Source organism: Patella vulgata, chromosome 8 (assembly GCF_932274485.2).
Source record: "Patella vulgata chromosome 8, xgPatVulg1.2, whole genome shotgun sequence".
Taxonomy (NCBI): Eukaryota; Metazoa; Mollusca; class Gastropoda; family Patellidae; genus Patella; species Patella vulgata.
Genome location: NC_065886.2, coordinates 47,015,902 through 47,028,398, shown reverse-complemented (window position 1 = coordinate 47,028,398; position 12,497 = coordinate 47,015,902). Strand labels below are relative to the sequence as shown.

Here is a 12,497-nt window from a genome sequence, read left to right as displayed (position 1 = left end):
TTTATTTGTCCTGAAATATCTGATCAATTGTTATTGAAGTTATCTCCCTGCAATAATGGCAAGCCATTAGAATTAAATATTGTATTACCATAACTGTTATTAGGATATTCAGGTTCCATTTCTGTCTGTACATTTTACTCCAATATTCCCCCCCCCCCCCCCGATAAACATTAGAATAAATGCTAAAGTTCTTATGTGTTTATAATCAGTGTTGAAATTCAATAAGCTATTTTGTTTCGTTATATATTTCTGACAGATTGGTTGATAACTTTTATCGAGGGAAATGACGGAAGTCCTTATTATAGAATCATATGGCAATATATGACAACATTTCCATATGGCAATATAAAAACTGAATATCAATGAATACATAGAATGTAAACAAATAATATTGTTTGAAACATTAAACTTTCAATTTAGATAAAATTTAACGTACCTTAAAGCCCGTCCCATTGTTTCGTAGTTCATATCAGGTTTATTCTTATGCATACCCCATAACCTTGAGACAGCCTTAGAATCGACAAGTTTGAAAATTCCCTTTTCTCTGCTTGTCCATTTAATATATCGTGGACATGTTTCTCGATTCTGTAGTAATTGAAGTAAAAATTCCCACAAATATGTAGTATTTCCTGTAAAGAAAATTAAATAAAAGACGTTTATTAAAATAAAGAAAACAAAACACAACAAAGTCAGTTTAATATTAAATATCTACAAGGGAGGGAAATGAAATGGGGTTTAACGTCCTACTGTTCTGCTCCGACTAGGCTGAAGAAGGCAGGCAAGGGAGGGAATTGGCACAGAGGTTCGCGAGATATAACCCGGGATGTAGGTTGAATTTTTGTGTCCTTGAATCATACACTTTATCTCTCTACTCGAGTTGTAATTGGGTATTTGTTGGATAGTGCAACAATAAGTAAATATATAAAATTCCTGTATGTTGCAAAGAAATGGACTTGAAAAGTGAGGTACGAACACCACAGTATGTTTGTTGTCCAGATATTAGTGTAACTAAAAGTTAAAATTACACTAAACTATTTTTAAAAACATTTTATTCTATTTTCAAAAAATATTTTATCCATTTTTTAAAAAATATTTTTATCCATTTTTTAAAAAATATTTTTATCCATTTATTCAAAATATTTTATTCATTTTCTTTTTTTTTTTTTTAAATACTTTATCCCACTTTGCAAAAATTGTTTACATAATTCATTCTCCATATGACCTAATGTTATAAAACAAGCAGAGTAGTTTTACTGTGTTATTCTAGCAATAAAATAATGCATATTTGACTGTGTGGACATTCAGTAATCTTGTCAAATATTCCTTTAGAAAGTAGGGCAGCTGATTTTGGGTGAAATTGGTCAAAACTAAAATTTCATCCCAATAATAAAATATGACTCAATAACTATAGTCATAAGGAAATACATTCTTTCTAAATACAAAGTTCAATAAGTGTTATAACTCCATGTGTCAACCTATATATTAAGTCCAGCTGTTGCATGTATTTTATCTATTATCAAGTTTTAAAATAACTCAACACATAGCACAAATCATTTCACCTTTAATAAACAAATTAACAAGCTGACTGTGATGATATGAACATAACATGTCATCAACAATTGGCGGAAAGTGAATACACAAAAAACTCATTGCCATGAATATGAAAGATAGGTTGCCAGGTAAAGAAACATGCACCCATAGCAGCTAAATTGTCCGAGCGGGTTGTCGCACATTTATTCTTTTGTCGATAATTGGGGGCATTTATTTACAAGACCATTTCATACAGATCAGATTATTATTTTCTACAAACTGAAACAAGGGCCTTAACTCTGGAAGTAATTTACAGAAATTTTTGAAATTTGACCAGTTTTTTCGTTTTACCAATTCAAATAATGCATATAAATTTCATACATATTGGATTGTAACGTTTGAACGCTCATAACTTTACAAGCAATTATTTGAAATTGCTGAAATTCAATAGGATTCTTCGGTTCACTAATTTAAATGACGCATATAAATTTTGTACAGATCAGATGATAACATTTGTCATTTGAATGTTCACAAGGTTCAACAAAGTTCAACAAGGGTGCAAGGGTGATAACCTTAGACATAATGCTTGGACATTGCTGAAATTCAATAGGTGTCTTTGTGTCATTAATTTAAATGATCTGTATAAAATTCATATAGATCGGATAATAACTTTCATCGTCAAAGCATTCACAAGGTGCAACGAAGTGAAACAAGGACCATAACTCCAGAAGATATTAATGGAATTTGCTGAAATTCAATTGATTCTTTAATTGATGCATATAAATTTCACACAGATCTGAAGATAACTTTCATCATTCAAGCGTTCATAAGGTTCAACAGAGTAAAAAAAGGGCCATAACTCTAAAAGAAATTATCGGAAATATCTGAAATTCAATAGGCGTCTCCGCTCCACTAATCTAAATGATGCATATAAATTTCATACAGATTGGATAATAACTTTTGTTGTAAGAGTGTTCACAAGGTTCAACAAAGTGAAAAAAGGGCCATAACTCTAGCTGTAATTAACAGAAATTGCTGAAATTCAATAGATTTCTTTGTTTAATTTAAACGATGCATATAAATTCCATAAAGATCGGATGATAACTTTTGTTGTTAGAGCGTTCACAAGGTGCAACAAAGTGAAACAACTTTAAACGTAATAAACGGAAATTGCTGAAATTCAATAGGCTTCTTCGTTTCACTAATTTAAATGATGCATATAAATTTCATACAGATCGGATGATAACTTTTGTTGTAAAGCGTTCACAAGGTTCAACAGAGTGAAACAAGGGCCATAACTCCAGTAGAAATTAACAGAAATCATTGAAATTACATAGGCTTCTTCATCTCATTAATGTAAACAACATACATCAATTTCAAAACAATCAGATGATAAATGTAGACTGTAGAGTGTTCACAAGAAATTGTGGACGACGGACGTATGTACATATGTACGGACGGACATATGGACGGGGGTGACGGCAATATACAACCACATGTGGGCGTATGAAAACAAAGAACCTGCTGATGGTTTGTTTATTTACAGTGACTGTCAGTTCCCATCCTATCATTACAGTTTGCTTAAGCCGCGGTTAATTAATTGTCAGTTTCTCATGACCCGAGTTTGTGAAATATACATGCTACATGCGGTAATTATTAATTATTGAGATGAAATTTAATTTTTTTTAGTCTAATGCTGTTTCTATTTCAGCAATAACTAATGTCAGTTGAAAAACCAACGGTAACCAGTGTCCGCGATTTATTCACATTTATTAAATATTTTTATAGATTAAAATATCGGTTGCACAATAGCCGGGCATCGGAAGACTTGATCATAATACATGTAAATAGGTCTAAATTATTAGTGATATGCTTCTAAGTTAACGGTTCGTTAATTCATTCATTCTTTGCATTTATTTCATTTATTTTCCGTCCTTACTTTGACAGGTTTATGAAATGACCTGTTCCAAACTGGTTTATGATTTGTTCTGACATAAATAATTAAAAGCATACCCTTGGATTTTTAAATACAAAATAAGTTAGATTATTTAACAGGTCAGTTAAAGAATTTACTACACACGTGGTCGTTTCTCTAGCCGTGAAGGAAGATAGTACCAATGCTATGGCAATTGCCCGTATGTTTACGCTTCAACTTTGAACCCATCATCGGCACATGGCATCATGATAATATGAATACTTTTATTATTTTGGCTATCTTAATCAAACTGTTGACATTTATTTGTATCTTTGTGTCCTTTTGAAACTGTTTATATAGTGTTGTTAATAAAATACGGTGAAAGGCATGAATGCAGTGTCAACCAGTCGGTATCTCATGATTGAGGCTATCTCATGGCGGCAGTTCTGGGACCGTTGGTTGCCAGTCACGTAAATAAAATAATTTAGCAGGAATTAAAAGACATTTATATCTTTCTGTGAATTTTATTACAAATGACAAGTGCCTTATAGAGTATATATGTGGTCTTTGGTGAATGTTGTAGCTACCATTCCTTGGTATGGATGGCAGATATGATACAGCTTTATCACTTCCGGTTTTACGGATGGATTTTTTCACATTCTAGCCTACTTTACTTATCACCTACGGTGTCATGTTCATTGATAAATAGTGGAGTTTTAATGCGTCAATTCATTGTTCATATTTAAAGGCAAACAAATATAGTTTTAAAGGACAAATTTTGGACCTCACTAAATTTGACCAAATAATTATGGAAGTGCGTAATTATTACGTGTGAAAACGGACATGCGGGTGGGTCATGAGAAACAAACAATTTATTAACCGCAGCCTTATTAAAAACAAAATGAATTCTACTTCTGATTGCGGATTCTTAAAACTTTTTTTCAGAAAATAAATAAAAGATAATGTTTTCCTTTAAATAAACTATACAGTATTAAAAGCATGTTCATATGAAATTAAGTAGGTAAAATATTAGGGCCTTGGACATTGGACAAAGGATATATATTTAAAGGTACATTATTCCAAACTAAAAGGTGAATACAGACTTTCTGGCAATATACAATAAAAAATCAGCCTTGATAAAGAAACACATTTGTCCAGAAATTAATCAATTGATCAATCCTAAAGTTACCATAACTTTCTATTTATTTCATGCTGCCATTTTTGTTTTTCTCCAAGATTGTTAGCTGATGACTGAATGATATTTCATTCCTATTGAAGAACATTGAGCTAAAGATGACTTCTAACATATATATTCTATTTTAATCCTTTAATTTACTATCAAATTGTCCGATGTTTTGTGAGTTTTTGACGATACATCTCCAAATTGCAAGGTGTAGTGGTAAGTAATCAATATTGAGTTAAATTTAATATGTCTGGTATTTCTTTTCACATTTTAGCATTGAAATTGTACACATAAAATACACTTTTATCAACAGGTAACATGGGAAATCTGGGACTGCTCCTTGATGTCTTTATTGTTTTTATATCTTAAATTAAGAAAATCATCATTGGCCGTCTGTCACATTGATGCTTTAATGATTAGGATTAATGATAACCTGAATTTTAATTGTAAAGCATATTCATGACTTAGTCTAAACCATTTTCTTAATAATACATCCATTTTGAAAAGATTATTTTAAGTGTCAGCTATGAGGAAGGATATCAATTTATAAAAAAAAAAAAAAAAAAAAAAAAAATATTTCATCTATGAATGAGGAAGATTTTTTTTTCTACTTTGGTGTAAGGAAGCATATTTTCTGAGATGAGGAAGAAAAGTGCAGATCACAAAGGTAGGGATGTCAAGAAGAACAGAAGGCATATTGAGGAAAAACAGGTACATTGTGGAATAAGAAAACACCCTTGAGAAGAAAAGAGAAGGAGAGAGAAGAATAGAGAGAGAAAGGCTAGACACAAATCTGGGTCATTTCGGGGCTAACATTTATTTCAACAATTTACTTGTGCATAGGTTTCTTTAGCAATGGGCGGACCCAGAAAAAAACGACAAGGTTTGGAGAGGCAACCCTACTCCCTACATGCATTTGAAAAGATTATTCTTAAAAACAAGAAATACAACATACATACCTTCTCGTTTGCGTCTAGGCAGCATAGGGCTACACGAATCTAACTGAAGACTACTGGATTTAGGTTTTCGACCTTTAAACACAAACAAAATAAAACTGATCATTTAAAAAAATCCATTACTTAGCAATATATAAAATAAACTATTCATGTCATAACATATTAAACATAATGATTAATTGATTTCAAGAATTATTTGATGTCATATAACTGTTCAAGTTTTGAAAAACAACCTTTTATTATTCTATTATATTGACTACCTAGTGATATATTGAAAGCTTTTGATGTCATACTTTAGGTAAACACAGGATTTAAGACTTCAGTAGTGGCAATAGGAAATGAATAATATCCTTATAGATAAATATCTAGAGTAATTACACTTGCACAATGTAATATAATAAATTACAATTTCTTAGAAATCAGATCTTTCTTTTTGACATATTTCAACCTAAAAAAAAACCCAACACCTTATGTCGCCCGTTTATGATTTATTTGTTACTTGAAGTCAATGTCAGTCTAGTTAGGTTTTTTGCAAGTTTTTATTATTTCTTTAAGCTTTAAATGTCTAAATGATTTTTTCAAATTGATCAAGGGCCATAACTTCAACAGTAATTATCGGAAAACAATGAAAATCCATAGGATTTGTCATCTCATAAACTTAAACACTTTGCATAGATTTAGCCTCTAGAAGGTTCAAATTGAGCAAAGGCCATAATAGTTTAGATGGTAATTAATGGAAATTGTTAAAAATTAATACATTTTTAAGCCTCCTTAACATTAAAGCGTTGTATAAATTGCATGTCAACCAGATGATAGTGGGATGACAATACACAATATTTCAACACTGGCATATAATAATGATGATCCTCCAAACCATAAATCTATATTTCAATAACATATAACTAACCTTTCTTTAATTTGAGTTTGAGTACAGGAGGTGATACAGTGTAATTTTGGTTTTCTTTAGGATGAGCATGTAAAGGGGAACAATCTACTGGATTTAATGCTTCAAAAATATGATCTGAAAATTTTAAACAGTACAATTTTTACATGGAAAGTTTAAAATCAATACAACCCTCTTGGTGTTTTTTACCTGTATTCAAGATTCAAAGTTAACTGTACTATAGGAGACACGGATAACAAATAATAATAAACTTTCGGTTTGAAACAATAAAAGGATGTCATTGGTAATCAATGAACAATGAAACACTAGTAGTGTTGTACGTGTTATAAGATAGTATTATGTGTTTTTATACTATTTACTTGATTTCATGCCTCTATACTAATTTAACTTATTCCTATCAATGTGTTTTTACAGTATTAACTTGATCTCATGGCTATCAATGTGTTTTTACAGTATTAACTTGATCTCATGGCTATCATTGTGTTTTTATGCTATTATTAGTTATGTGTTCTTACATTGTTAGCTAGATCCCTTTTCTAGCAATGTGTTTTGTACAATATCAACGTGATTTTATTTCATTACGTGTTTGTAATACTAACCTGGTCTCATGGCTATATGTGTTGCGGAGTTAAAATGAGCAGGAAGAGGTTGATGTGCTGGAGGTGGTTGACAAAATGGTGGAAGGAATGGCACAGATACCAATGAATTTGGAACATGGCTTCTTTGAGCATTTAAAAAAACTGAAAAGAAAAACATTTTTAAAAGATAGGTTGCCAGGCAACAAAACATACGCCCACAGCAACTAAATCGTCCGGGCAGTCAACAAGAGTTGTCGCATATTTTTACTTTTTTCGGTAATGAAACATTTATAATACACTAAAATCTGATTAAGAGCAACAACTCAGAAAACCATTAGAATTTGTTTGGTTTTTATAAAGTTCTGCCCCATGCTAACGTTTTGTATACAAAACTTTTAATACTGTATCATGTATTTAGTTGTTCCAAGTCATAAAAATTCATTGAAAATCAATATACTTGTTCGTCTCAAGATCTTTAACTCTGTTTATCAATCTGAAGTCAATCTGATATTAACTTTGGCCTCTAGAGCGTCCACAAGATTTTTCAAAGTGATCAAGGTCCATAACTTTGGCAATAATTATCAGAAATCTTTGAAAATCAATAGGATTATTCGCCTTGTGACCTCAAACACTGTGTATAAATTTAAAGTCAATCAGATATTAACTTTAGCCTTTAGAGCATCCACAAGGTTTTTTTAAGTGATCAAACTCTGGCAGTAATTATCGAAAATCACTGAAAATGAATACACTTTTTCGTCTCATGACCTTAAACACTGTGTATAAAATTTAAAGTCAATCGGATATTAACTTTAGACACTAAGAGTGTCCACAAGATTTTTCAAAATGATCAAGGGCCATAACTCTGGCAGTAATTATCGTAAATTGCTGAAAATCAATAGGATTCTTCGTCTCATGACCTTAAGCACTGTGTATAAATTTAAAGTCAATAGGATATAATAACTTTGGCCTCTAGAGAGTCCACAAGATTTTTTTGAAGTGATCAAGAGCCATAACTCTGGCAGTAATTATCGGAAATCGCTGAAAATGAATACACTTTTTCGTCTCATGACCTTAAACACTGTGTATAAAATTTAAAGTCAATCGGATATTAACTTTAGACTCTAAGAGTGTCCACAAGATTTTTCAAAATGATCAAGGGCCATAACTCTGGCAGTAATTATCGTAAATTGCTGAAAATCAATAGGCTTCTTCGTCTTATGACCTTAAACACTGTGTATAAATTTAAAGTCAATCGGATATTAACTTTGGCCTCTAGAGCGTCCACAAGATTTTTTGATGTGATCAAGGGCCAAAACTCTGACAGTAATTATCGGAAATCGCTGAAAATCAATAGGCTTCTTCGTCTCAAGACCTTAAACAGCGTTCCAGAAAAATTTTCCCCGCCGATCGGAGTTGAGCAAAATTTTTAACAGCATTTTGAAATTTTGACCCCCTTGGTCAACATAATGAAACTGAAAACCATTTATAACTTCAAAAATATCAATTTTACAGCCTAGAAATGTATTATCAACATATAGGAAAGTGATACCAAGGATTCCAGAAATGATGTAAAGAGTAATGTACGACGTCACCGTGACGTCAGAATACAAAATGGCAGAACTGTGATGTCAAAATTCAAAATGGCGGAGACGTGTTGTGAATAAAGCAACAAAAGCAAGCAAATAGACAAGAGGAACATTCTGGACACCATAAAATATTCATTCGGATCACCATCAATAAAATCATCAAATATTCTTCCCACAAAGCTGGATTTGTCACCTTCTCCAACCAGCCTAATATTAATACTGAACTGGTACAAGCCCCAGAGGAATTGTCTCTACATACTGTAGCTAAGTTTAGCTGATGTTTATCTGATATTATTTTTGATCCATATTCCCAAAGTACAGTGTTCATACTCATAGCATATTCAACAGTACAAAATGATTGTAAAATTATTATCAAATCCAAAGTAGCCATAAATATAAATAAAAGCATGATGCATCCCTCCTTCATCATCAATTTAATAATTGTACCTGGATTGGAATGATGTTTCAGTCGTATTTCATCTGAACTACTATCTATATCTGATACTCCACTATCAGCTGGGCTTGGTGGCGAAGACACTGAAAACAAAAATGTCCATGTCACATTAATATCTATCCATGTTTTCTTTCTTTCTGTTAAGCGGTGGACACACTAGCCGAATGATTCTGCTGAATCGTTCGGCCGAATCAATCGGCGTCGAAATTCGCCTAGGTTTGATATATTCGGCCGAATTATATTCGCCTGGTGTGTCCGCTTGGCCGAATATAGAATTCATTAGCCAATCACCACTTATATCGAGAAGTCACGTGATAGATTGAAGACATAGACGCCGCCATGTTTAATCATGTGACGTGAAAGGTGATGCAATCGACAGGTTGAATCGGGCGAAGCATTCAAGTGTGTCCACCCATTCGGCGCCGATTGGTTCGGCCGAACGATTCGGCTAATGTGTCCACTGCTTAACCAACAACATCAGGGCTTTTATCTATCAGATGATTTCAGTCAGCTTAATTGCTGGTAGTACAATTTTTGTTCAGCTCAATTACCGGTAGTAGGATTATTATTCAGACATTTTTTATTGAAATATTCTCCATACATCCTTGTTCAACTTTTTTCACAAGCATAATGCTGTGGTTATTTCTCAATCACTTTTAACTAAATATGAGTGTTGGCATTTTGCAGATTATGAGACAGTATTTATTGATAGTTAAAATAATTAACAGTAGATCGGATTGATTTACTTCTAAAATAAAACTTGATGATTTCATTGCTTTTTTGGGGACGATTTGTTTTTCAGGATGATAATCTGCCTTTTACAAAACTTTCGGACAATAGATAAGCCAGTGTGTTCCACTATTGACATAAATCTAAAATTATTAAACAAGTTAATTCCTGCTTATCATACCAAATCCGAATTTAAATTGATTAAGTTTTCTGTCTTTCACTAATCGAACTAACACATTAACCAACCCAATTAAATACTTTTTTTAACCAAATGAAACATGTTTAACTCCTTTAAGCAAATCTAAGGGAATACCATAAGCCATCAAGAGTTGCTTACCTTGGAAAAAACTCTTTGATTCGTTGTTGGCATCAGGTGACATGACCAACATGCCCTCTCCATCATGATGATGTCGAGGTTCTTTTCTATCACATGTGTTTACTGAAAAACATAAAAAAAAAACCCCATAAATATACATTTTGTGGTCTGATGCCATTTTACATGTATGTACATGTACATATACCAACACAAAACCTACATGTAGCTAAATGTAAGTATATTGTTTGGAAATTCGAGAGGGAGAGTTCACCATTTGGGGCAAATATGGTAAATGTTTAATAAAGTGGGACGAGACCGGAGAACAGAGGAAAACCCAAAAGGTCAGGTAGACTATCCTACTACTTTGTGAGGTGATGTTACTCCTCCTCATGAACAAGCCTGAAATCACAACATTACAGTGACAGACTCATTTATACCACTCATACACACAACCCCATTTAGCATAACACACACACAACAACCCCAGCAACAGGTTTCTACTGGTAAACATTACTATCATTCACAATATTCTATATTCAATTACTATATGAAATTGTTGTAAATTGTGTTGTCGGAGCACTCACAATATTCTCCAATGTGGCCAACAACATGCAAGCGAGTTTCAAGCAAATCGGTTAATAACATTTGATAATAGACTGTTCAATAGATTCCACAAAACTGATGGAACATGTGCATATTCTCTAAAAAGTGCTCTTCCCAAACTAAATGGAGCAAAACAATCAGAATAATGTAAATTTGGTTTACTAGGTGGAGCAGATACACATCACCTTAAAATACTGGTACATCAGAGTCTTGGCACAAAAGGCCAGAACATTAAGCTAGATTTCTGTAGTTAAATATGGGTACTATTTAAATGTAATGATAGTTATCTAAGTTTAGAAAATGTAGAAGACTGGCTTGTAAGAGAAAAATGGTGGTGAAAATCAACTGGAAAAAAATGTAAACTTATTTGATTTAAATTGATTTTTGGACCAAAATAGTTTTTTTTTAATAAAACAAACTTTTGATTTTTCAAACTTTTTATATTAAACATTTATTCTGGCATATATCATATATCAAAGATATACATGTACATTTAATATCTATCCAAAATCAGTAGCAGAACCAAGGTTAAAACAATTTGACCCATTTACACTGAGTGACATAATTTTCTACATTTACATAGTCTCCAATAAAAAATTCATGCTTCGTGACAGTAGGCCTACAATCAGAACGGGTAACAGGTTTTTGGCCTGCGCTGTACAATACTTTTAGGGCGTAAACCACTGTTTGTCCGGACGTCTGCCCACAAATTGTTTGTGGATGGACACTCTACAAGTTACAATTCTTATCTGATTTTAACGAAACTTGAAATATAGCGTAAACAAAATGATGTAATCTATCAAATTTGAAAGTGTACGCAAAATCGAAACAAAACATGTAAATTAATTACATCTAAATATAGTTTTAACAAGCCAACAGCAAGATGTCTCTCAGCGAAATCCTAAAACAAGTCAACAGTGAGGCTATGTCCGCAAATAAATAGATGACACATTAATTAATTGCACATTTATCTTTTTGAATCAAACTGATTATCTATTCTTAGTCTAAGCATAAAATGTTCACGAAATTTCATTACTCTCCTTAAGTTAGAATCAAAATAATCTTGTCAAAAGCATCGACCAATGTAGTTGCTTAGCTCTGCCTAACTTAAGCAGAAAATCTACACCAAGTTTAAACATTCTACCTCAATTAAAAGCAGAGTTGTTATGTTCCAAAGTCTTGACCAATCAAATTGCTTATCGCTTAAGCAGAAAATTCCCATCATGGAACTTAGTCAAGGTATTGATATAGATTTTTGTCATAAATTATATTTTTATGAAAGTTTCTTGTGGAATTTTATGATTTTTATGATGTTTTTATCAAATTTTGTGTTGTTTTGATAATATTTTTGTCACATTTCATGACTTTTTATGTTTTTATCATTATCAAATATATGTATTATGTCTTTTACTGCCCTGACAGTAAACAACTTATCCCCAGTCCATGAAGTAGTGTTCAGCCAGTGTTATGCGGATAAGAACGTCCCAAGAGTAGCACTGGTGGCATTAATGGTCTCAGTCATCTTATCCTATGTTCATATACATATAGCCACAGTGGGTAAGTGGGTGAGATGATGGCTCGCTAGCCTTGAGGTGACGGGTTTGGTCCTGGTGTTGGCCGTGAAAGTTCATCAGGGTTTTCCGGCTTGTTTCCCCTTGTCAGTGGTGCAGGACACAGGGCTTGACAAGGACAGCTGGATAGTCGTTCATATCATATGAAAAACCATGGTCCTGTGTACGCATT

At 32.6% G+C, this 12,497-nt stretch overlaps 1 protein-coding gene across 3 annotated transcripts in view; it reads right to left on the bottom strand.

The window, feature by feature from the left end:
* LOC126830825 (ETS-related transcription factor Elf-2) overlaps positions 1–12,497 on the bottom strand; it is a 42,954-nt gene that overhangs the window by 6,179 nt on the left and 24,278 nt on the right. For all 3 annotated transcript variants that reach the window (XM_050561253.2, XM_050561252.2, XM_050561254.2), the window contains exons 3-8: positions 10,173–10,274; positions 9,100–9,189; positions 7,088–7,228; positions 6,492–6,605; positions 5,588–5,659; positions 437–629 (exon numbers count right to left, since the gene is read on the bottom strand). In XM_050561253.2, the coding sequence (XP_050417210.1) occupies positions 437–629; positions 5,588–5,659; positions 6,492–6,605; positions 7,088–7,228; positions 9,100–9,189; positions 10,173–10,274 (712 nt within the window). The remainder of the gene's footprint in view (positions 1–436; positions 630–5,587; positions 5,660–6,491; positions 6,606–7,087; positions 7,229–9,099; positions 9,190–10,172; positions 10,275–12,497) is intronic.